Below are 26211 nucleotides of genomic sequence, written 5' to 3'. Positions count from 1 at the left end.
GAATATACTGTTCCTGCACTCTGTTGAACACCGTTTTAAATGTTTCCTGTTGCTGTTCTACATCGTTGTTTGCCAATATTGTTGTCCATTTTATTTTCCCAAGTTCTATTCTCAGCCCCTCAAAATCAGTTTTTCTCCAATCTATTACCCTGGTTTTCGTCATACTTATGTCCTCCTCAATTATCATCTTAAAGCATATTATATTATGGTCATGATTGTCTAGATGTTCCCCTACTTTTACATCTCTTATCTGCTCTGGTTCATTTCCCATTATTAGATCCAATAGCGAATCCTTCCTTGTTGGACTTTTTACATGTTGGGTTAGAAAGGAGTCCTGAACACATTGTAGGAACTCCATTCCCTTATCCCCTTTACCTACCCCTTCTCTGTCCAATTAATATTGGGGTAGTTGAATGATAATAAGGAAATGGCGGACATGTTGAATAATTACTGTGTGTCAGTATTTACAGTAGAGGAAGAGAATGCATGTCGGAAATCCCAAGGAAACTAATACTGAATCAGGGACAGGGACTAAATAAAATTAACGTAAGTAAAATAACAGTCATGAAGATGGGATAGAAAGTCACATATTCAAATTTGCCGATGACACAAAGATAGGTGGCGCTTTAGGCAGTGTAGATGAAAGCATAATTATCAATATCTCTGTCATTTTAAGTGCATGGGCAAAACTGTGGCAAATGGATTTCAATGTAAGCAAATGTGAGGTCATCCACTTTGGACTTAAAAAGGATAGAACAGGGTACATTCTAAATGGTGAAAAGTGAAAAACAGTGGAAGTCCAAAGAGACTTGGGGGGGGTCCAGGTACATAGATTAAACAGTCATGAACGGGTACAGAAAATAATCAAAAAGGACTAGAATACAAGGGGGTAGAAGTTATACTACAGCTATACCAAGCTATACAAAGCCCTGGTTAGACCATATCTGGAGTACTGTGAGCAGTTCTGGGCACCACACCTTATGAAGGATATATTGGCCTTGGAGGGAGTGCAGCGTAGGTTTACCAGCATGATACCCGGACTCCAGGGGTTAAATTATGAGGAGAGATTACACAAACTAGGGTTGTATTTCATGGAATTTAGAAGGTTAAGGGGTGATTTGATCGACGTTTTCAAGATATTAAGGGGAACAGATAGGGTAGATAGAGAGAAACTATTTCCACTGGTTGGGGTGTCTGGGACTAGGGGGCATGGTCTAAAAATTAGAGCCAGACCTTTCAGGAGTGAAATTAGGAAACACTTCTACACACAAAGGGTGGTAGAAGTTTGGAACTCTCTTCTGCAAACAGCAATTGATGCTAGATCAATTGTTAATTTTAAATCTGAGATTGATAGATTTTTGTTAACCAAAGGTATTAAGGGATATGGGCCAAAGGCGGGTATATGGAGTTAGGTCGCAGATCAGTCATGATCTCATTGAATGGTGGAACAGGCTAGAGGGGCTAAATGGCCTACTCCTGTTCCTATGTACTCCAAGTCTAAAGTATCAAAAGTAGCAGTGCTGCCACAAGACTCCACTGCATCATTGTAAACAACTATTCAAACTTTCTGTCGCCACCATAACTTGCCCTTTGATGGTGAGCTACAGCCTTTTAAGAGCTGTTGGCTCGCTGGAAATTTTGGGCTACAAGCCAAGCTGTCTGGGAAGCTTTTCCTGTGCCTATAGTCAAAATAAGGGCAAATCTTACATTACAGAATTTAAAGGACCCCACCTTGAGCTATGGGTACAGTTGCACCATTAGGTCAGTACAAGCCAAAACAAAAAAGGTGACTCAACCGTGGCTAACAAGGGAAATTAGGGATAGCATAAGATCCAAGGAGAGGACATATAAATTGGCCAGAAAAAGCAATAATCCTGAGGACTGGGAGCAGTTTAGGATTCAACAAAGGAGGACAAAGGGGTTAATTAAGAAGGGGAAAATAGAATGAGAGTAAGCTTGCAGGGAACATAAAAACTGACTGTAAAAGCTTTTATAGATATGTGAAGAGAAAAAGATTGGTGAAGTCAAGCGTAGGTCCCTTGCAGTCAGAATCAGGGGAATTTATAATGGGGAACAAAGAAATGGCAGACCAACTAAATACATTTTTCGGTTCTGTCTTCACAAAGGAGGACACAAATAACCTCCCAGAGATGCCGGGGAACATAGGGTCTGATGAAAGGGTGGAACTGAAAGAAATCAGTATTTGTAGGGAAATGGTGTGAGGAAAATTGATGGGACTGAAGGCCGATAAATCCCCAGGGCCTGATAATCTACATCCTAGGGTACTTAAGGAAGTGGCCCTAGAAATAGTCGATGCATTGTTGGTCATCTTCCAGAACTCGATAGACTCTGGAACAGTACCCATGGATTGGAGGGTAGCTAATGTTACCCGACTATTCAAAAGGTGGTAGAGAAAAAAAGTGGGGAATTATAGACCGGTAAGCCTGACATCAGTAGTGGGGAAAATGCTAGAGTCCATTATAAAAGATGTAATAGCAGAGCACTTGGAAAGCAGCGACAGGATTGGACAAAGTCAACATGGATTTACAAAAGGTAAATCATGCTTGACTAATCTACTGGAATTTTTTGAGGATGTAACTGGTAAAATAGATAAGGGAGAACCAGTGGATGTGGTGTATTTGGACTTTCAGAAGGCTTTCGATAAGGTCCCGCATAAGAGATTAGCGTGCAAAATTAAGGCACATGGGATTGGGGGCAAGGTATTGACTTGGATAGAGAACTGGTTGGCGGATAGAAAGCAGAGAGTTGGAATAAACGGGTCATTTTCCGAGTGGCAGGCAGTGACTAGTGGGGTACCGCAAGGACCCCAGCTGTTCACAATATACATTAATGATCTGGACGAGGAAATTGGATGTAATGTCTCCAAATTTGCAGACGACGCAAAGCTGGGTGGGTGGGTATGCTGTGAGGAGGATGTCGTGAAACTCCAGTACGATTTGGACAGGTTGGGTGATTGGGCAGAAACATGGCAAATGCACTATAATGTGGATAAATGTGAGGTTATCCACTTTGGTGGCAAAAACAGGAAGGCAGATTATTATTTGAATGGCAATAGATTGGGAGAAGGGGAAGTGCAAAGAGACCTGGGTGTTCTTGTGCACCAGTCGCTGAAGGTAAGCATGCAGGTGCAGCAGGCGGTTAAGAAGGCAAATGGTATGTTGGCCTTCACAGCAAGAGGGTTTGATTACAGGAACAAGGATGTCTTGCTGCAGCTGTACAGGGCCTTGGTGAGACCGCACCTTGAGTATTGTGTGCAGTTTTGGTCGCCTTATCTGAGGAAGGACATTCTTGCCCTGGAAGGAGTGCAGCGAAGATTCACCAGGCTGATACCTGGGATGGCAGGAATGACGTATGAGGAGAGATTGTGTCGATTGGGCTTATACTCACTGGAGTTTAGAAGATTGAGAGGGGATCTCATCGAAACCTATAAAATTCTGTCAGGCCTGGACAGACTAGATGCAGGAAGGATGTTTCCGATGGCTGGGGAGTCCAGAACCAGGGGTCATAATATAAGGATAAGGGGTAAGCCATTTAGGACTGAAATGAGGAGGAATTTCTTCACCCAGAGAGTGGTGAACCTGTGGAATTCTCTGCCACAGAGGGCGGTGGAGGCCAGTTCATTAAATATATTCAAGAAGGAGTTGGATATATTTCTTAAGGCTAAAGGGATCAAGGGATATGGGGAGAAGGCAGGGACAGGGTACTGAATTTGGATGATCAGCCATGATCTCATTGAATGGCGGAGCAGGCTCGAGGGGCCGAATGGCCTACTCCTGCTCCTATCTTCTATGTTTCTAAGCCTATTTTTGTCAGGAGTGTAAAATCAGGGCTCATGGGTGACTTTTGACCAGTCCAGTGGTCATACTTTATACTAAACAAGGTATTAATCTAGGTACTGGTGGCACCTAAACTGCAGGAGTACGCCATTTGATCCCAATATTTCCATGGAAAGGCCTTCAGAATGCACTGGATGGCAAAACTTCAGAGCAAAATTATTGATGATCACAACTAAATATTTTCCTTTTTCCAACACTTCATGTATATTCCTTTATTTTACTCACATTAAACGTCATTCATGTATATTCCTTTATTTTACTCACATTAAACGTCATCAGTATTCTTTCGCCTATTCACTGAATTTTTCCAGTCTTTTTCAATGCTATCAAATTCTCTAGCATTGGTTATATTCTTTGGTGTCATCAGTATATATTATGTTGTTTAAAAACTTATTACTTTACCATAAGAGATCAGGGGGGAAAAATTGGGTGAGTGGCGCCACCTGTTAGCACCTAAAGAGGCAGTCAGTGGCTGTAGCGCCACTGGCTGCGCCTCCCGTGATATTCAGCAGGGGCGCGAATGGTGGCATTAGCCATTTGCGCTGCGCCGCCACCGATGACGTCATCAGTGTGCGCAGCGCCCCATTTGCGCCCCGTGCGCGATATTTGGTAGCGAATGGCGCAGTTGTGCCGTTCGCTACCTGCGCCCGGTTCACGGGGCCTTGCTGTGCCGACAGCGGCGCAAGTTAAGGTGGAGGTGCGGGGCGGCCGCCTTTTTCGGTGGCCGCCTGCCAGCACCTCCGTCCCCGGCCTCCTGACTCCCCCCCACGGCATTGCTGGCTGTTTCCCGAGAGCCCGGCACTTCTCCTTGGTGCCGGGCTCGTTTGCCGGCACTCGCGAGTGGGGATCGCGCTGTTGCAGGCCCCTCCCCCTTAACAATGGGAGGAAGGCCTGCAGTACCGCAGCGTTGCGCTGCGATATTCAGTTTCAGCGCCTAAGAGGGACGCAGAGCGCCTCGAGCCTCGCCCCGTCTCCCTCTAGGGGCAATGAAACTGAATATCCGACGATCGCTAAAGCCTCAAACGCTGCGCTAAATCCTGCGCTCAGGCGACTTTGGCGCCCCAACCCAAATTCTAGGCCCAGGTATCTTAACTTTTTTAAAAAATAGACAAAGTAGTTGCGTTTTTGTGCTGTTTCCACAATGTTCCAGAACAGAGCGGCAATTCATTAACATGTATACTCAAGCAAAATATTTTAGAAATATCTTCATTGATTGGCACCTCATCCACCACCTTGAACATTCACTTCCTGCACCATCGGCGTACCGTGGCTGCAGTGTGTACCATCCACAAGATGCACTGCAGCAACTCACCAAGGCTACTTTGGCAGCACCTCCCAAACCCGCGACCCTCTACCACCTAGAAGGAAAAGGGCAGCTGGCGCATGGGAATACCATCACCTGCAAGTTGCCCTCCAAACTACACCATCCTGACTTGGAAATATATCGCCGTTCCTTCATCGTCGCTGGGTCGAAATCCTGGAACTCCCTCCCTAACAGCACTGTGGGAGTATCTTCACCACAAGGACTGCAGCCGTTCAAGGCAGCAGCTCACCACCACCTTCTCAAGAGCAATTAGGGATGGGCAATAAATGTTGGCCTTGCCAGCGATGGCCACATCCCAGGAACGAATATTTTTTTTAAAAATGCCACTAAGGTAAATGTGCTATATTGGAGTATAACAAACCGAATCAGGCTTTGGACTCATAATGACACAATTTAACAACTTCTTCATCCACAGTAGATGTACCAATCATTAAAATGCAATCGAATTGTTTTTATAAACTCTTCAATATGGCAATGTTACCCAGTTCAGGAGAAATCAATACAGGTTGAAGTTTTGGCCTGTCCAAAGCTACAGCGAGAAGAGTATGTTTTGCATACAAAACACAATACTTACCTTCCATCAATAAATTCCTTCTTCAGTTGTAAAAAATACAAGTGCCTGAAAAGCAGACCAAGATATTTAATATCAGTGCATAATCTAAATAGAGAAGGCATTTACAAAATAGATGGTTCCAATGTCTTTATACATTCTGATCTGTAAGTGTATGAGCTGGGGATAATAATTTTCATGCGAAGCAGCTAGCAACATTCTGGAACAAATTTACCAACATTAATATGCAAAATTAAAATAAAGAATTCTGAATTTACATTACATTTTCTATAAAAAGTTTCTTGCGCCTGCCAGATGAACTAGCTCCATCAGTTGTTGCCACTGACACATAATGGTATTGGGAGCATAACCAAAGTAAATAGCAGTGATTTCAATACCCTTTCTTTTTGCTGAAACAATGGAAATGCCTGCATTTTTCTTCCCAACAGTTGCATTTGGACAATAATGTTCCTAGTAACAATAAGCTAACCACGGACTCCGACAATGACGCACCTTCTTCCATCATAAAAGAGTGTGACCACAGCTTGAGTTTTCTAGTTTAAAAGGCAATTAGAGCATTGTGCCAATTTATGCAGTTCTCAGTAAATAGCTGGATCTTACAAACACATCTATATATTTATTAGAGTCAGACTCCTGTGGTGTTGTTCATGGGGAGTCAATACCAAGAATCAGACTCAAGTCACACATCGGCAAGGCCTCAGAAAGACACTGAGGGGCAGACTTTGCACACGAGCAGAGCATAGGACATAGTGGATGAATGTCCAAGGGAAAGTGTAGAGAGAACAGAACTGAAGCCCGAAAAATCTGACAAAGGTTAGGCCACTGCCAGCAAAATTTACTAATGTGTTTCAAGCAGGAAATAGGTAAAATTATGGGTAATTTTAATTTTTTTTGCAAATTTTCTATGTTATAAACTGTATTTTTAAACGTTCCCTATACCATTGCATAAGGGGTACAAGTAGCATAGTGATTAGGTTATTGAACTAGTAATACAGAGGCCTGGAATAATGATCTGAAGACATGAGTTCAAATCCCACCACAGTAGCTGGGGAATTTAAATTCAATTAAATAAATCTGGAGTAAAAAGCTAGTACAGGTCCACAACCCCTTATCCGAAACCCTTGGGGCCAGATGTATTTCGGAATTCGGAATTTTTCGGATTTCAGAACGGTACAAAATGAATTGAGCTTTTAAAAAAAAAAAGCCCTGATGATTGAGAAAGGCCATACTGTAAGTAGATCACTGTAAATTGTTCCTCTTTTATTCAGACAGTGTTTCAAGTTCACCTATTTACTTCTGTTTCCCGATAGAATTTTGTTCTTATTACCATTCTCAGTATTGGATCTTGTATCAATTTGGTCCCATTGCTGCTGCACATTCAGGGAGGTCGGGGTGCGAGGGGGGGGAGGGGGGAGGTCGGGGTGCGAGGGGGGGGGAGGGGGGAGGTCGGGGCGCGAGGGCGAGGTCGGGGCGCGAGGGCGAGGTCGGGGCGCGAGGGCGAGGTCGGGGCGCGAGGGCGAGGTCGGGGGGGGCGAGGTCGGGGGGGCGAGGGCGAGGTCGGGGCGCGAGGGCGAGGTCGGGGCGCGAGGGCGAGGTCGGGGCGCGAGGGCGAGGTCGGGGCGCGAGGGCGAGGTCGGGGCGCGAGGGCGAGGTCGGGGCGCGAGGGCGAGGTCGGGGCGCGAGGGCGAGGTCGGGGCGCGAGGTCGGGGCGTGAGGGCGAGGTCGGGGCGCGAGGGCGAGGGGGGAGGTCGGGGCGAGAGGGCGAGGGGGGAGGTCGGGGCGCGAGGGCGAGGCGCGAGGACGGAGGTCGGGGCGCGAGGGCGAGGGGGGAGGTCGGGGCGCGAGGGCGAGGGGGGAGGTCGGGGCGCGAGGGCGAGGGGGGAGGTCGGGGCGCGAGGGCGAGGGGGGAGGTCGGGGCGCGAGGGCGAGGGGGGAGGTCGGGGCGCGAGGGCGAGGGGGGAGGTCGGGGCGCGAGGGCGAGGGGGGAGGTCGGGGCGCGAGGGCGAGGGGGGAGGTCGGGGCGCGAGGGGGGAGGTCAGGGCGCGAGGGGGGAGGTCGGGGCGCGAGGGCAGGTCGGGGCGCGAGGGCGAGGTCGGGGCGCGAGGGCGAGGGGGGAGGTCGGGGCGCGAGAGGGGAGGTCGGGGCGCGAGGGGGGAGCTCGGGGCGCTGTCGGGGCGCGAGGGCGAGGGGGGAGGTCGGGGCGCGAGGGCGAGGGGGGAGGTCGGGGCGCGAGGGCGAGGGGGGAGGGCGAGGTCGGGGCGCGATGGCGAGGTCGGGGCGCGAGGGCGAGGTCGGGGCGCGAGGCCGGGGCGCGAGGGCGAGGCCGGGGCGCGAGGCCGGGGCGCGAGGGCGAGGCCGGGGCGCGAGGGCGAGGCCGGGGCGCGAGGGCGAGGTCGGGGCGCGAGGGCGAGGCCGGGGCGCGAGGGCGAGGTCGGGGCGCGAGGGCGAGGTCGGGGCGCGAGGGCGAGGTCGGGGCGCGAGGGCGAGGCGCGAGGTCGGGGCGCGAGGGCGAGGGGGGAGGTCGGGGCGCGAGGGCGAGGGGGGAGGTCGGGGCGCGAGGGCGAGGGGGGAGGTCGGGGCGCGAGGGCGAGGTCGGGGCGCGAGGACGAGGTCGGGGCGCGAGGACGGGGTCGGGGCGCGAGGACGAGGTCGGGGCGCGAGGACGAGGGGGGAGGTCGGGGCGCGAGGGCGAGGGGGGAGGTCGGGGCGCGAGGGCGAGGGGGGAGGTCGGGGCGCGAGGGGGAGGTCGGGGCGCGAGGGCGAGGGGGGAGGTCGGGGCGCGAGGGCGAGGGGGGAGGTCGGGGCGCGAGGGCGAGGGGGGAGGTCGGGGCGCGAGGGCGAGGGGGGAGGTCGGGGCGCGAGGGCGAGGGGGGAGGTCGGGGCGCGAGGGCGAGGGGGGAGGCCGGGGCGCGAGGGCAAGGGGGGAGGCCGGGGCGCGAGGGCGAGGGGGGAGGCCGGGGCGCGAGGGCGAGGGGGGAGGTCGGGGCGCGAGGGCGAGGGGGGAGGTCGGGGCGCGAGGGGGAGGTCGGGGCGCGAGGGCGAGGGGGGAGGTCGGGGCGCGAGGGCGAGGGGGGAGGTCGGGGCGCGAGGGCGAGGGGGGAGGTCGGGGCGCGAGGGCGAGGGGGGAGGTCGGGGCGCGAGGGCGAGGGGGGAGGTCGGGGCGCGAGGGCGAGGGGGGAGGTCGGGGCGCGAGGGCGAGGGGGGAGGTCGGGGCGCGAGGGCGAGGGGGGAGGTCGGGGCGCGAGGGCGAGGGGGGAGGTCGGGGCGCGAGGGGGGAGGTCGGGGCGCGAGGGCAGGTCGGGGCGCGAGGGCGAGGGGGAGGTCGGGGCGCGAGGGCGAGGTCGGGGCGCGAGAGGGGAGGTTGGGCGCGAGGGGCGCTGTCGGGGCGCGAGGGCGAGGGGGGAGGTCGGGGCGCGAGGGCGAGCGGGGAGGTCGGGGCGCGAGGGCGAGGTCGGGGCGCGAGGGCGAGGTCGGGGCGCGAGGGCGAGGGGGGGCGCGAGGACGAGGGGGGAGGTCGGGGCGCGAGGGAGAGGGGGGAGGTCGGGGCGCGAGGACGAGGGGGGAGGTCGGGCGCGAGGGCAGGTCGGGGCGCGAGGGCGAGGGGGAGGTCGGGGCGTGAGGGTGAGGGGGGAGGTCGGGGCGCGAGAGGGGAGGTCGGGGCGCGAGAGGGGAGGTCGGGGCGCGAGAGGGGAGGTCGGGGCGCGAGGGCGAGGGGGGAGGTCGGGGCGCGAGGGCGAGGGGGGAGGTCGGGGCGCGAGGGCGAGTTCGGGGCGCGAGGGGGGGAGGTCAGGGCGCGAGGGCGAGGGGGGAGGTCGGGGCGCGAGCGCGTGGGGGGGGAGGTCGGGGCGCGAGCGCGAGGGGGAGGTCGGGGCGCGAGCGCGAGGGGGGAAAACTTTTGCTTTTCAGAGGTTTTCGGTTTTCGGAATTGCGGATAAGGGGTTGTGGACCTGTATCAATAATGGTGACCATAAAACTACCGGATTGTCGTAAAAACCCGTCTGGATCACTAATGTCCTTTAGGGAAGGAAATCTGCCGTCCTTACCCAGTCTGGCCTATATGTGTCTCCAGACCCACAGCAATGTGGCTGACTTTTAACTGCCCTCTGAAATGGCCTAGGCAAGCCACTCAGTTGTAAAAGGCGGTTCACCACCACCACCTTCTCAAGGACAATTAGGCATGGGCAATAAGTGCTGGCCTTGCCAGCGACGCCCACATCCCGTGAATGACTAAATTAAAAAAAAAAATTGTCTCAAGAAAAAGTTATTCAAGTAACCAGATTGGTCAGTTTTGTGGTATTTGCTGGTTTGTCTATGGTAACTGAAAAGCATTCAGAGATTTGATTGCTCTATTTTCTGCCACTGGACGGAAATCTGTATGTGGCCGGGTGAAGATACAGCAGCTGAAGAAATCTGCCCACAGCAGGAGTAGATGAAATACATGGGGTTACAGGGATAGGGTGGGATATGTGTTGGTGTAGGGGTTACGGGGATCGGGTGGGATATGTGTCGGTGCAGGCTCGATGGGCCGAAATGGCCTCTATCTGCACTGTGGGGTTTCTGTGATTCTGTGAAAACCTGCCAGGGATGGGGAGTCAAGGGTAAGTCACTTAAGTCCCCATTTTTGTATCAGTACCACTCCAGGACCGCCTGAAACCAGGTGAATTCTTGGACAAATATCCAGCCCGTGGTTATTTGAGTCATTTCTGCTTTTTTAACCATGGAGGTAACTACACCATGGGATGTGTTAGATGCAAGGCTTTGAATTATATATTCGTCAACTGTGATTTAAAACAGAACAGAACTTGCAAAAAAATAAGAGATTTTGTGGACAGTACAATAGCTAATTGAATAAATAGGTCATTATTTAGCAATCGCTGCAACAACATTTTTAGAAGTTCTGTACACGCACAATATTGAGGTATTATGCGATAAGTAGTACTTACATGCGCATAACCTACCTTGTCTGGTCTTGCTGCAGAGCATTAGGGTCTGTTACAAAAAATCTCACTCGGAAATTTAGTGCACCTCCTGAAATATTTTGAGTGAAAAAGACGTTCAAATTATTAAAACTTCTTTAAAAAAAAAAAAATTCTGTTCATGCTGGGGAATGGGACTCCTTGCACTTCAAGCACCTAGTATCCGCATCAAGTACTCTCAACTCAGGTGTAGCTAGATGCAAAGTAAAGCTCCCTCTACTCTGCTGCAAAAACATGCCTCATTCATAACCTCAGAAGAGTTTCTCTATTGTACCAGCAGACAATTCTTCCATGCCCTATACCAGCTTTTGAGTGATACTACCAATTGGTGCCCAATTGAAGGACAGTGTGTGTGTTTAGGCCTGTAATTACTTGGAACTAGATTGAGACTCATTTCATATAGGACTCTTACAACCAGCAGCCCAAGGAGACTTTTATCCTTCGAGTCTGGGCTTGATTTGAATCCAGATCCCAGAGGTGAAAGGCCAGTGTCTAACCATTGGGCCATCCAATTTTTAATAGTATTTCTTGCAGAGAATGCCTAATGCTGCTACTCGACACTACAGGATAGAGCTTCTTTCCTCCTAGGGAGTGTGGAGTCTCGAGATTCAAATGGGCGGGGCGGGGGGCATAAAAACGAGTGGCAGTCCTCGACAACACAGCTACTGCCATAGGCACCCGGCCCTAATAATTAAATGACCCTTTCCCCAGGATTTCGGAGAAGGTTACAATGGGGACAAAGCAGTTAGATAGAAGCTCCGCCCATCATATTTCTGATGATGCAATAATGACCAGAATTTCTACCCTTATACAATAAACTGACCAACATTGTGAGGAAGATACAAGTGAATTTTGCCACCTTATTGGATAAATATTCCATTCACAAGACAGACTTTTTGATTTACACCATGGTTTGTGTTATAGAACAGGAAGCTCCTTGGTTTAATCCGTGGTCTGTTCTGAGCTTTCAATGTCATTTGAGGCACACCAATTATCTTCAGCATTCCAGTCATGAGTTTTTGATTGTTCTCCAGTGCCTCCTGATAAGTCCACATGTGGATACTGGACAAGCGCAAGATCAGACTTGACTGTGACATTTCCTCATTATCAAATATTCCAACACTCAAACTACATAGGTTCATAGATAAACAGCCATATGTGTAAGATTGCAGACACATGGAACTGCATACGTCAACAATATCTTTTTGGAGAGGAGGGCAAGGGAGAACTATCCTTTTGTTTGAACAAATATTGTAATGCGCAGTCATGCCAGCAGTTCCCCTCATGATAGTTTGAAGTTAGCTCCATGCCATTAGGAGAGGTAATGATTGGAGGGCCAAGCACTTTCTCAAAGAGTCAGGAGGGAACCATTGTTATTTAAAAAAAAGTTTTGTACATTCTGAAATATCACTCTTAGTCTGTTTATTAAGGCACACATTCTTTCATATTTACATACATTTCTACTCTAGACATTAAGGTTATTTGTATTATTTCTATTTTATTTTAAGGAAGCAACTAAAACTGAGTGACTAAATGAATTCAACCGAGCAATTTTGGGAGGTTAATAACATTTTGTTACAGTAAGTCACTATGCTTACCTTTAAGCTGTTTCCTGATAGGTTTGCTAGGTTCAAGCCACCTCTGTGCATGAAATATTAGTAAATCCACGTTAGATTTTCCAATCAAGTTAGTGACAAAACGCATGCATAAAAGAAAAAATGTTCATATTTTAATAAGAAAATATACTCACAGGACACTCTATTGAATCATCTATAAATTGTAAACCAAAATATTCCTTTTCAATCAAGTCCAGGTGTTTATAGGCCATATCCAACAGAACTTGACCAGCATCTTGTTTCTGCAAAACAAAACATGCTACACAATAGCTGCTATTTTATAGTGAGTGCACAGCATTCTGAGATTGTATAATCTGGGCACCAGGTTCCCACAAATCACTCAAAATGCCTTCTGAAATGTTTTTCCATTCACCATTTCTTTCCTCAATAACTGAATTATCGAATATCCATAAGGGTTTAAACAAAATGAAAGATAATAAAAATATTACACATTTCACAATTACAATTTTCAAACACCAGTTGAATTTTGAAGTCAACTAATTACTTCACCTGTGTTTTGTTGAGGGTTAAGGATGAGGTGAGTGACAGTGGAGCAAGGAGGAAGGATACAGGACTTGGGTGGGTGAAAGAGGAAGACTTAGGGGTAGTGAGGAGAGGGTAGGAAGGGAAATGGGTAGTAGGTGGATGATGGGGTAGAGGATGCAATGGGAGCAAGCGGTTTGGAGGAAAAATTATGTTGCCTCCCTGGTGCCAGGGTCAAAGATGTCGCTGAGCAGTTGCAGGACATTGAGTGAGGAGGGTGAACAGCCAGAGGTCGTGGTCCATATCGGTATCAACGACATAGGTAGAAAAAGGGATGAGGTCCTGCAGGCAGATTTTAGGGAGCTAGAAAATAAATTAAAAAGCAGGACCTCAAAGGTAGCAATCTCCGGATTACGCCTGGTGCCACGAACTAGTGACTATATAAATAGGAGGATAGAGCAGATGAATGTGTGGCTGGAGAGATGGTGCAGGAGGGAGGGCTTTAGATTCCTGGGACATTGGGACTGGTTCTGGGGGAAGCTGGGACCTGTACAGGCCGGACGGGCTGCACCTCAACAGAGCCGGGACCAATACCCTCACCGAGGGGTGGGATTTGCTAGTGTTTAAACTAATTTGGCAGGGTAATGGGCACCAGGGTGTAGCATTAGAAAGGAGAAACAAGGTGCACAAAGGATTGAGAGAGACAGATAGCACTAGAGTAAGAAATAGTACGGTATTAGGTGAGGTCAGACTAAGAGAGAATACAAGAAGGTCTAAGATAAGTTCACAGTGCATGTGTGTAAATGCATGAAGTGTGGTAAATAAGGTTGGTGAGCTGCAGGTGCAAATAGCCACATGGGAATATGATGTTGAGGCGATAATGGAGATCTTGCTCAAAAAGGGGCAGGATTGGGTACTAAATATTCCTGGATATAAGGAGTTCAGGAAAGATAGGGAAGGAAAGAAAGGAGGTGGGGTGGCAGTATTGATTAGGGAGAATATTACAGTGCTATTGATTAAGGAGAATATTGCAGTGAGAGGGGATGTCCTGGAGGGGTCAAGGACAGAATCTATTTGGTTAGAGTTAAGAAACAGTAGAGGTGCCATTACAGTACTAGGTGTATTCTATCGGCCAACAACTAATGGGAATGAGATAGAGGAGCAAATTTGCAGGGAAATTACAGAGAGGTGCAACAACTATAGAGTAATGATAATGGGGGACTTCAATTATCCTAATATATAGACTGGGACAGTAATAGTGTAAAGGGCAGAGAGGGCGAAGAATTTCAGAAGTGTGTTAAGAACATAAGAAATAGGAGCAGGAGTAGGCCAATCGGCCCCTCGAGCCTGCTCCACCATTCAATAAGATCATGGCTGATCTGATCCTAACCTCAAATCTTCTATCACTCTCCATCCCACCCGAACCCATGTGATCTCCCGGGAGAGGCGAAAAAACCAGATAAAAAACCCAATGGCCAATTTGGAAGAAAAAATCTGGGAAATTCCTCTCCGACCCATCTAGGCGATCGAAACTCTTCCAGGAGATCACCCTGTCCCTATATTTTCTACAGTACTTACCTTCAGTAAAGGCGATCTCCACACCAGCCAGGAACAGGAATAAAACCATCTCCTGAAATCTAACACAGAATTAGAACACAAGAAGTAGGAGCAGAACGAGGCTACACGGCCCCTGGGCCCGCTCCACTACCCACAGGGCCATGACCATTCCGAACCTAGACTCATGTCCAATTTCCTGCCCGCTCCCTGTAACCCTTAATTCCCTTTACTTCTAGGAAACTGTCTATTTCTGTTTTAAATTTATTTAATGATGTAGCTTCCACAGCTTTCTGGAGCAGCAAATTCCACAAACCTACCACCCTCTGAGTGAAGAAGTTTCTCCTCATCTCAGTTTTGAAAGAGCAGCCCCGTATTTTAAGATTATGCCCCCTAGTTCTAGTTTCACCCATCACTGGGAACATCCTCACCGCATCCACCCGATCAAGCCCCTTCACAATCTTATATGTTTCAATAAGATCGCCTCTCATTCTTCTGAACTCCAATGAGTAGAGTCCCAATCTACTCAACCTCTCCTCATATGACCACCCCCTCATCCCCGGGATTAACCGAGTGAACCTTCTTTGTACTGACTAGAGAGCAAGTATGTCTTTTCTTAAGTATGGACACCAAAACTGTATGCAGTATTCCAGGTGCGGTCTCACCAATACCTTGTATAACTGCAGCAATACCTCCCTATTTTTATATTCTATCCCCCTAGCAATAAAAGCCAACATTCCATTGGCCTTCTTGATCACTTGCTGCACCTGCATACTAACTTTTTGAGTTTCGTGCACCAGGACCCCCAGATCCCTTTGTATTACAGTACTTTCCAGTTTCTTGCCATTAAGATAATAACTTGCTCTATGATTTTTCCTGCCAAAGTGCATAACCTCACACTTTCCAGTATTGTATTCCGTCTGCCAAATCTCTGCCCACTTACTTAGCCTGTCTATGTCCCTTTGCAGGTTTTTTATGTCCTCCTCACACTACTTTCCCTCCCATCTTTGTATCATCTGCAAACTTTGATATGTTACACTCGGTCCCCTCCTCCAAATCGTTAATATAGATTGTAAAGAGTTGGGGACCCAGCACTGACCCCTGCGGAACACCACTAGTTACTGATTGCCAGTCTGAGAATGAACCATTTATCCCAACTCTCTACTTCCTGTTAGAGAGCCAATCCTGCAGCCACGCCAGAATATTACCCCCAATGCCGTGATTTTTTATCTTGAGCAATAATCTTTTGTGTGGCACCTTGTCAAATGCCTTTTGGAAGTCTAAATACACTACGTCCACTGGTTCTCCTTTATCCACCCTGTATGTTACTTCCTCAAAGAACGCAAGCAAATTTGTCAAACATGACTTCCCCTTCATGAAACCATGCTGAGTTGTCCTATTAAATTATGTTTATCCAAATGTCCCGTTACTGTCTCCTTAATAATGGACTCTAACATTTTACCAACCACAGATGTTAGGCTAACAGGTTTATAGCTTCCAGCCTTCTACCTACTACCCTTTTTAAATAAGGGTGTTACATTAGCAGTTTTCTAATCTGCCAGGACCTTTGCTGAGTCCAGGGAGTTTTGGAAAATTATTACCAATGCATCCACAATCCCTACCGCCACTTCCCTCAAGACCTTAGGATGTAAGCCATCAGGTCCAGGGGATTTATCCGGCTTAAGTCCCGTTATTTTACCAAGTACCACTTCCTTAGTGATTTTAATCGTATTTAGCTCCTCTTCCCCTAGAGCCCCATGTTTGTCCAGTGTTGGGATGTTCTTAGTGTCCTCTACTGTAAAGACTGATACAAAATATTTGTTCAGCGTTTTTGCCATCTCCATGTTTCCCACCATTAATTTCCTGGTCTCATCCTCTAAGGAACCAACATCTACTTTAGCCACCCTTTTTCTTTTTATATAACTATAGAAACTTTTGCTATCTGTTTTTATATTTTTTGCTAATTTACTTTCATAATCTATCTTCCCTTTCTTAATCAATCTTTTAATTATTTTTTGCTGTCTTTTAAAGACTTCCCAATCTTCTATCCTCCCACTAGATTTGGCTACCTTATATGCCCTTGTTTTTAGTCGGATACTATCCTTAATTGCTTTACTTAGCCACGGATGGCTATCTTTTCTTTTACACCCTTTTTTCCTCAGTGGAATATATTTTTTTTGGAAGTTGCAAAATAACTCCTTAAATGTACACCACTGATCATGTACCGTCTTACCCTTTAATTTATTTTCCCAGTCCACTCTAATCAATTCCGCTCTCATACCTTCATAGTCTTCTTTATTCAAGCTCAGCACACTTGTTTCAGATCCAACCTTCTCACCCTCTAATTGAATATGGAATTCAACCATGTTATGGTCACTCATTCCAAGGGGATCCTTTACTCGGACATTTTTAATTAATCCTGTCTCATTACACAGGACCAAATCTAAGGTTGCTTGCCCACTGGTCGGTTCAGTTACATACTGCTCAAGAAACCCATCCCTAATACACTCAATGAACTCATCCTCAAGGCTGCTCTGCACAATTTGATTTGTCCAGTTAATATGATAGTTAAAATCCCCCATAATTATAGCTGTTCCCTTATTACAAGCCTCAATTATTTCCTGATTAATACTCCGTCCAACAGAGTTGCAACTGTTTGGAGGCCTATAGACTACGCCCACTAGTTTTTTTTTCCCCTTATCTCTACCCAAACTGTTTCACTATCCTGCTCCTTTGACCCAATATCATTTCTCTGTATTATAGTGATTCCTTCCTTTATTAACATAGCCACCCCACCTCCCCTCCCTTCCTGCCTGTCCTTCCTGATTGTTAAATAACCTGGTATGTTTAATTCCCAGTCATGGTCACCCTGCAGCCATGTTTCTGTAATGGCCACAAGATCATACCCATATGTAGTTATTTGTGCTGTTAACTCATTCATTTTGTTGTGAATGTTACGTGCATTCAGATAAAGAACTTTCAAATATGTTTTGTGACACTTAGTTCCTGCTTTTGCCCTTTTACTACTTTACCTTTTACTCCATACCTTCTGTCCCTTCCTGACACGTTCTGTTTTTTAATTCCCCCACTGCTACCTAAGTCTATGACCTTCTCCGTTGTCATTTCTATTATTTGCTCTCTAGAAACCTCCCCCCCACTAATTAGTTTAAAGCCCTCTCTACAGCCCTAGTTATATGATTCGCCAGGACTCCAGTCCCAGCACTGGCCAAGTGGAGTCCGTCCCAACGGAACAGCTCCCTCCTGTCCCAGTACTGGTGCCAGTGTCCCAAGAAGCAAAACCCATTTCTCCCACAGCAGTCTTTGAGCCACGCATTTAACTCTTTAATTTTATTTATCCTAGCCAAATTCGCTCGTGGCTCAGGTAATAATCCAGAGATTATTACCCTTGAGGTTCTGTTTTTTAATTTGACCCCTAGCTGCTCATACTCCTTTAACAGAACCTTCTTCCTTGTCCTGTCTACGTCGTTTGTACCAACATGGACCACGACAACTGGATCCTCCCCCTCCCACTCCAAGTTTCTTTCCAGCCCAGAAGAGATGTCCTTAACCCTGGCACCGGGCAGGCAACACAGCCTTCGGGACTCCCGCTCTTGACTGCAGAGAACCCTATCTATCCCCCTAATGATACTATCCCCTACCACTACAACATTTCTTTTTACTCCCTCCACTTGAATGGCCCCCTGTACCACAGTGCTGTGGCCAGGTTGCTCATCCTCCCTGCAGTCCCCGCTCCCGCCCTCACAGGGAGTAAGAACCTCGATCCTGCTTGACAAGAGCAAGGGCTGCGGCTCCTTCAACACTATATCCTGGATCCCTGTACCTTCCTCACTCGTAGTCACACCGTCCTGTCCCTGACCACGGACTACATCTGCAGTAATTAATTTCATAGGTGTGACCACCTCCTGAAACAGAGTCCAGGAACTTCTCCCCCTCCCTGATGTGTCGCAGTGTTCGGGAGAACTTAATTGATCAGTACATTTCCGGCCCAACAAGGAAGGAGGCATTGCTGGATCTGGTTCTGGGGAATGAGGTGGGTCAAGTGGAGCAAGTGTCAGTAGGGGAACAGTGATCATAGTATCATAAGGTTTAGATTAGCTATGGAAAAGGACAAGGAGCAATCTAGAGTAAAAATACTAAATTGGAGGAGGGACAATTTTCCCTGGATGACGAAAGAGATAGAGAGTAAGATGAAGCAGAAAAAAGGGGGTGTATGGCAGATGTCAGGTTGAGAATACAAGTGAGAACCAGGCTGAATATAGAAAGTTACGAAGGGAAGTGAAAAAGGAAATAAGAGGGGCAAAGAGAGAGTATGAGAATAGACTGGCAGCTAACATAAAAGGGAATCTAAATGTCTACCATAGGCATATAAATAATAAATGGGTAGTAAGAGGAGGGGTGGGGCCGATTACGGACCAAAAAGTAGACCTATGCATCGAGGCAGAGGGCTTGGCTGAGGTACTAAATGAGTACATTGCATCTGTTCTTAACATGGAAGATGCTGCCAAAGAGGAGGTAGTTGAGATACTGGATGGGATAAAAATTGATGGAGGAAGCACAAGAAAGGCTGGCTGTACTTAAAGTAGATAAGTCACCAGGACACGATGGGATGCATCCTAGGATGCTGAGGGAGGTAAGAGAGGAAAAATGCGGAGGTACTAGCCATAATCTTCCCATCCTCTTTGGATACTGGGGTGGTGCCAGAGCACTGGAGAACTGCAAATGTTAAACCACTGTTCAAAAAAGGGTGTAAGGATAAACCCAGCAACTACAGACCAGTCAGTTTAACCTCGGGAGTGGGGAAGCTTTTAGAAACGATAATCCAGGACAAAATTAAGTCACTTGGACAAGTATGGATTAATTAAGGAAAGCCGGAACGGATTTGTTAAAGGCAAATCGAGTTTAACTAACTTGATTGAGCTGCAATGCGGTTGACGTGGTGTACATGGACTTCCAAAAGACGTTTGATAAAGTGCCACATAATAGGCTTGGAAGCAAAGTTGAAGCCCATGGAATAAAAGGGACATAAGAACATAAGACGTAGGAGCAGGAGTAGTTCATTTGGCCCCTCGAGCCTGCTCTGCCATTCAATAAGATCATGGCTGATCTGATCTTGGCCTCAACTCCACTTCCCTGTCCGCTCCCCATAACCCTCGACTCCCTTATTGTTCAAAAATCTGTCTATCTCCACCTTAAATATATTCAATGACCCAGCTCCCTGGGGAAGAGAATTCCAAAGATTCACGACCCTCTTGAGAGAAGAAATTCCTCCTCATGTCCGATTTAAAAGGGTGCCCCCGTATTCTGAAATTATGCCCCCTAGTTCTAGATTCCCCCATGAGGGGAAATATCCTCTCTGCATCTACCCTGTCAAGCCCCTTCAGAATTTTATATGTTTCAATAAGATCCCCTCTCATTCTCCTAAACTCCAATGAGTGTAGGCTCAACCTTTCTTCATAAGACAACCCCTTCATCTCCAGAGTCAACCTCGTGAATCTTCTCTGAACTGCCTCCAATTCAAGTATATCCTTCCTTAAATAAGGAGACCAAAACTGTACGCAGTACTCCAGGTGCAGTCTCACCAACGCCCTGTACAGTTGTTACAGGACTTCCCTACTTTTATACTCCATTCCTTTTGCAATAAAAGCCAACATTCCATTTGCCTTCCTAATTACTTGCGATACCTGCATGCTAACTTTTTGTGATTCATGTACAAGGACCCCCAGATCCCTCTGCATTTTGTAATCTCTCCCCATTTAAATAATAATTTGTTTTTTTAATTTTTCCTACCAAAGTGGATAACCTCACATTTTCCCACATTAAACTCCATCTGCCAGATTTTTGCCCACTCCCACTCACTTAGCCTATCTATATCCCTTTGGTGATTCTTTGCATCCTCCACACAATTTGCTTTCCCACCTATCTTTGTATTATCAGCAAATTTGGCTACTTTACACTCAGTTCCTCAATCCAAGTCATTAATAGAGATTGTAAATAGTTGAGGCCCCAGCACTGATCCATGCGGCACCCCACTAGTTACAGTTTGCCAACTTGAAAATTACCCATTTATCCAGACACTCTGTTTTCTGTTAGTTAGCCAAGCCTCTATCCATGCCAATATATTACCCCCAACCCCGTGAGCTCTTATCTGGTGTAGCAACCTTTTATGTGGCACCTTATCGAATGCCTCCTGGAAATCCAAATACACGACATCTACTGTCCACCCTGCTCGTTACATCCTCAAAGAATTCCAGTAAATTTGTCAAACATGATTTCCCTTTCATAAAACCATGCTGACTCTGCTTGACTTTATGATGATTATCTAAATGTCCTGCTATCACTTCCTTAATGATGGACTCCAGCATTTTCCCAATGACAGATGTTAGGCTAACTGGTCGATAGTTGCCTGCTTTCTGTCTCCCTCCTTTCTTAAATAGGGGCGTTACATTTGCAGTTTTCCAGTCCGCTGGGACCTCTCCAGAATCCAGAGAATTTTGGTAGATTACAACCAATGCATCCACTATCTCTGCAGCCACCTCTTAAGACTCTAGGATGCAGGCCATCGGGTCCTGGGGACATGTTCACCTTTAGTCCCATTAGTTTGCCCAGTACTTTCTCTCTAGTGATGGTGATTGTTTTAAGTCTCCACCACCCCCCCACCGCAATAGCCCCCTGATTACCCATTATTGGGATGCTTTGAGTGTCTTCTACCATGAAGACCGAGGCAGCACGGATACGAAATTGGCTAAGTGACAGGAAACAGAGTAGTGAACTGTTGTTTTTCGGACTGGAGGAAGATATACAGTGGTGTTCCCCAGGGGTCGGTACTAGGACCACTGCTTTTCTTGATATATATTAATGACTTGGACTTGGGTGTACAGGGTACAATTTCAAAATTTGCAGATGACACAAAATTTGAAAGTACAGTAAACAGTGAAGAGGAGTGATAGACTGCAAGAGGCTGGTGGAATGGGCGAACACGTGGCAGATGAAATTTAATGCACAAAAGTTCAAAATGATACATTTTGGAAGGAAGAACGAGGAGAGGCAATATAAACTGATGGGTACAATTTTAAAAGGGGTGCAGGAACAGAGAAAACTGGGGAATATGTGTACAAATGGTTTAAGGTGGCAGGGCAGCTTGAGAAAGTGGTTTAAAAAGCATAGGGGATCCTGGGCTTTATAAATAGAGGCATAGAGTATTAAAGCAAGGAAGTTATGATGAACCTTTATAATGCACTGGTTCGGCCTCAACTGGAGTATTGTGTCCAATTCTGGGCACCACACTTTAGGAAGGATGTGAAGGCCTTAGAGAGGGTGTAGAAAAGATTTACAAGAATGGTTCCAGGGATGAGGGACTTCAGTTAAGTGGATAGACTGGAGAGGCTGGGGTTGTTCTCCTTCGAGCAGAGAAGGTTGAGAGTGTAAGAATTCGCAATAATTTACAGTTCTGAAGATTAATTTTTTTGATTAAAGAATCCCTGGGCGATGTGCCTTTAAAAATTTCAGGGACCAAAAATGGCCGTCAGACCGCATGGCCAAAGACAAAGGACTTGGAAAACAGCTTTCTGTGTCTGTGAAGAAGGGGTGAGCAAAGATGGCTGCCTGACCTCGTGTCAGGACACAGAGACAATCGACATGAAAAAGGAGGATCAAAGATGGCTGACTAAACTGCCAATCAAAGGCAGTTCGGGGAGTTCCCTCCCTGCAGAGACAATCGATGTTTGTTTACAGGAACTGCTACTTTGTGTACACAAGGGATTATCCACTTCAGACTGTGGTTTCGGGTGACCACAGAACAATAGCCTTCTGTTCACACTCCTCCCAAGCTGTTTACATAGTAATACAGCTCCATTCAAAACACATCAGGATGAATGGAAATGGTTCAATAGCCCTGTGGTAAACCACTGTTGTTGTTGTTGTTGTTGTTACACACTGCTGTACCTATGCATGCCTCAACATGTCTCGGCTGGCTCCACCCACACAGGCCCAGGTATAAAGGTGATTCACCTGCAGCCCCCTGCCTTCTTGGAACCCAGTCAACCACGAGAGGCATGCTCTGTTCTTTGCTAATAAAAGCCTTTAGTTACTCTCTTAACTCTCAGTCTTTTATGAGTAATTGATAGCGCATCAATTTTATTAGCAAAAACAAAATGTCGACAGACGCTGAACAGCAGGCTGCTGCACCAAACGCTGAGCAGCAGGAGCTGCTGCAAGCCCCCAGACCAACATGCCTGGACCTAGACCCCCAAGAAGTGGGTTCGGCTACCAAATTCGCGCATTGGCTGCGTTGCTTCGAGGCCTACCTGCAAGCCTCAACTGTGACCCTGGACGAAAACAAGTTGGAAATCCTGGCCTCAAAGGTGAGCCACCAAGTTTATACAATAATCCAGGACGCGACGACCTACGCGGCGGCTATCGGTCTGCTAAAAGGGCAATACGCACGCCCGGTAAATACGGTCTATGCCCGGCACCTCTTAAGATCCCGCAGACAGCAGCCCGGGGAATCGGTGGAGGCCTTCCTACGGGCACTACGGATACTCGGCCGAGACTGCGATTGCAAAGAAGCATCAGCCGCAGCACACACGGAGGGACTGATCCGAGATGCTTTCGTTGCGGGTCTAAGGTCCGACTACTCCCGGCAGAGACTGTTGGAAAAGGGAGAAATGGACCTGAGAAAGGCAGTGTCCCTCGCGCTCTCGCTCGACGCGGCCCACAGGAATATGGACGCCTTCTCCCCTAACCGCTCCGCAACGTAGACGCCACAACCTTGGGTCATGGGACCGCCACCTTCAACGGCTGCTGCGATGTCCAAGGCACAGAAATGCTATTTTTGTGGCCAGGCAAAACACCCCAGAGCACGCTGCCCGGCGAGAAACGCTACCTGCTCCGGCTGCGGGAAGAAAGGACACTATGTCAGCGCCTGCAAAGGTAAAACCGCTAACGCCAGCGGCGCCACGTGGGAACCGTGGGGGCAGCCATCTTGTCCGCCATCTTGGGCTCCCCCAGCCGCGTGGGGATCGGGACCATGGGCGCCGCCATTTTGTCCGCCATCTCGGACGTCTCCAACTTCAACCACGGGGGACCCGGACTCAACCACCGCCTCATCTGACGACCACATTGACTCGCTCGACCATACGCTGGCCTCCGTGACGCTGGACCAATCTCTCCCTCATCAACTGTCCAGGTCCATGATGGACATTACGGTAAACGGCCGCGCCACTACCTGCCTTTTTGACAGCGGGAGCACGGAAAGCTTTATCCACCCCGACACGGTGCGCAGTTACTCTCTCCCGGTCCTGCCGACGCGACATCGGATCTCTTTGGCTTCCAAAGCCCAGTCAGCGGACGTCGGTGGCTACTGTGTAGTGACCCTTTCAGTAAGGGGCACAGAATACAAAAATTTTAAACTCCTGGTCCTGCCCCATCTTTGCGCTGCCGTTCTACTGGGGTTGGATTTTCAGTTCAACCTTAAGAGTGTCACATTAGCGTACGACGGACCCCTCCCCCCACTCACAGTCTGCAGCCAGCAGCTTTTAAATCGCCCGCCGCGCACCATTTGCAGCCTCTCCACCCTTAAAATCCCCCCCCCCCTTGTTCGCTAACCTCACCCGCGACTGTAAGCCCATCGCTACCAAAAGCAGGCGTTACAGTGCCGGGGATAGGAGCTTCATTAAATCCGAGGTAGCAAGACTCCTGAAGGAAGGGATTATTGAAAGTAGCACCAGCCCATGGCGAGCACAAGTGGTGGTAGTGAAGACTGGCGAAAAACAGCGCCTAGTTATTGACTACAGCCAGACGATCAATCGCTACACCCAGCTAGATGCATACCCACTCCCCCGCATATCTGACATGGTCAATCAGATAGCACAATACCGGGTGTTCTCGACGATTGATCTGAAGTCGGCATACCACCAGCTCCCCATCAGGGCTGAGGACCGCCAGTACACAGCTTTTGAAGCTGACGGTCGTCTCTACCACTTCCTCAGAGTTCTCTTCGGCGTCACCAACGGGGTTTCAGTCTTCCAACGGGAGATGGACCGGATGGTCGACCAGAACGCGCTCCAGGCCACTTTCCCCTATCTAGACAACGTCACCATCTGCGGCCGCGACCAGCAGGACCACGATGTTAATCTAGAGAAATTCCTCCGTACGGCCCAGCGGCTGAACCTAACATACAACAAGGACAAATGTATGTTTCGTACCAAGCGCCTTGCCATTCTTGGCTGTGTAGTGGAGAACGGAGTCATCGGCCCCGACCCCGACAGGATGCGCCCCCTTATGGAGCTCCCCCTCCCCCACTGCCAAAAAGCACTGAAGAGATGCCTAGGGTTTTTCTCGTACTATGCTCAGTGGGTGCCCAACTATGCGGACAAAGCCAGACCCCTCATCAAGTCCACCTCCTTCCCCCTGACAGCAGAGGCCTGTGCAGCCTTCACTCTTATAAAAGGAGATATTGCGAAGGCCACAATGCACGCAGTGGATGAGTCCATCCCTTTCCAAGTGGAGAGCGACGCATCCGACTTTGCCCTAGCTGCAACCCTTAACCAGGCGGGGAGACCCGTGGCCTTTTTCTCAAGGACCCTCCAGGGCCCCGAGATTCGACACTCCTCTGTCGAAAAGGAGGCCCAGGCCATTGTGGAAGCTGTGCGACATTGGAGGCATTACCTGGCCGGAAAACGATTTACCGTGCTCACTGACCAGCGTTCAGTAGCTTTTATGTTTAATAATAAGCAGAGGGGCAAAATCAAGAACGACAAGATCTTGAGGTGGAGAATCGAACTCTCCACCTACAATTACGATATCTTGTACCGGCCCAGGAAACTCAATGAGCCCCCAGATGCCCTATCACGTGGTACATGCGCCAACGCGCAGGTTGATAGACTGAAGACCCTCCACAATGACCTCTGCCACCCGGGGGTCATCAGGTTTTTTCACTTCATCAAATCCCGTAACCTGCCCTACTCCATCGAGGAGGTCAGGATCATGACCAGGAACTGCCAAATCTGTGCCGAGTGCAAACCGCATTTTTATAGGCCAGACAGAGCAAGCCTGATCAAAGCCACGCGCCCCTTTGAACGGCTGAGCGTCGATTTTAAAGGGCCCCTCCCCTCCTCCGACCGCAATGTGTACTTCCTCAACATAATTGATGAGTACTCCCGTTTCCCGTTTGCCATCCCTTGCTCAGACATGACCAGTACCACGGTCATTAAATGTCTGAATTACCTCTTCGCCTTGTTCGGTTTCCCTAGCTATATTCATAGCGACAGGGGCTCATCCTTTATGAGCGACGAACTCCGGCAGTACCTGCTCTCGAGAGGTATCGCTACAAGCAGGACCACCAGCTACAACCCCCGGGGGAATGGCCAGGTGGAAAGGGAGAATGCGACGGTCTGGAAGGCAGTCCTTTTAAACTTGAAATCTAAGGGCCTTCCGACCTCTCGCTGGCAGGAAGTCCTCCCTGCGGCGCTCCATTCCATTCGGTCACTTCTCTGTACAGCCACCAATGCTACCCCTCACGAGAGAATGTTCTCCTTCCCCAGGAAGTCCACATCGGGGATCTCGTTACCGACATGGCTGACTTCTCCAGGACCCGTCCTACTGCGGAAGCACGTGAGGTCCCATAAGACGGACCCCCTGGTTGAGAGGGTGAGCCTCCTCCATGCCAACCCTCAGTATGCTTACGTGGTGTACCCGGACGGGCGGGAGGACACAGTCTCCATACGAGACCTCACACCTTCGGGTGCTCCCGAAACACCCCCCTCGCCACCCACCACTACCCACGCCTACCCCCAGTACGCTTACGTAGCGT

The 26211-nt window shown here is 48.7% G+C and overlaps 1 protein-coding gene across 1 annotated transcript in view; it reads right to left on the bottom strand.

Moving 5' to 3' along the window:
* LOC147117291 (tyrosine-protein phosphatase non-receptor type 3-like) overlaps positions 1-26211 on the bottom strand; it is a 341164-nt gene that overhangs the window by 215463 nt on the left and 99490 nt on the right. The window contains exons 3-6 of the mRNA XM_085989357.1: positions 12479-12586; positions 12327-12369; positions 10711-10780; positions 5756-5800 (exon numbers count right to left, since the gene is read on the bottom strand). Coding sequence (XP_085845483.1) covers positions 5756-5800; positions 10711-10780; positions 12327-12369; positions 12479-12586 — 266 coding nt within the window. The remainder of the gene's footprint in view (positions 1-5755; positions 5801-10710; positions 10781-12326; positions 12370-12478; positions 12587-26211) is intronic.

The sequence above is a fragment of the Somniosus microcephalus genome, chromosome 5, assembly GCF_052327205.1.
Source record: "Somniosus microcephalus isolate GS21.2 chromosome 5, FLI_Smic_1.0, whole genome shotgun sequence".
Taxonomy (NCBI): domain Eukaryota; kingdom Metazoa; phylum Chordata; class Chondrichthyes; order Squaliformes; family Somniosidae; genus Somniosus; species Somniosus microcephalus.
Note: the sequence above shows the minus strand (reverse complement) of the source record. Positions and strands in the feature narration are given on the sequence as shown.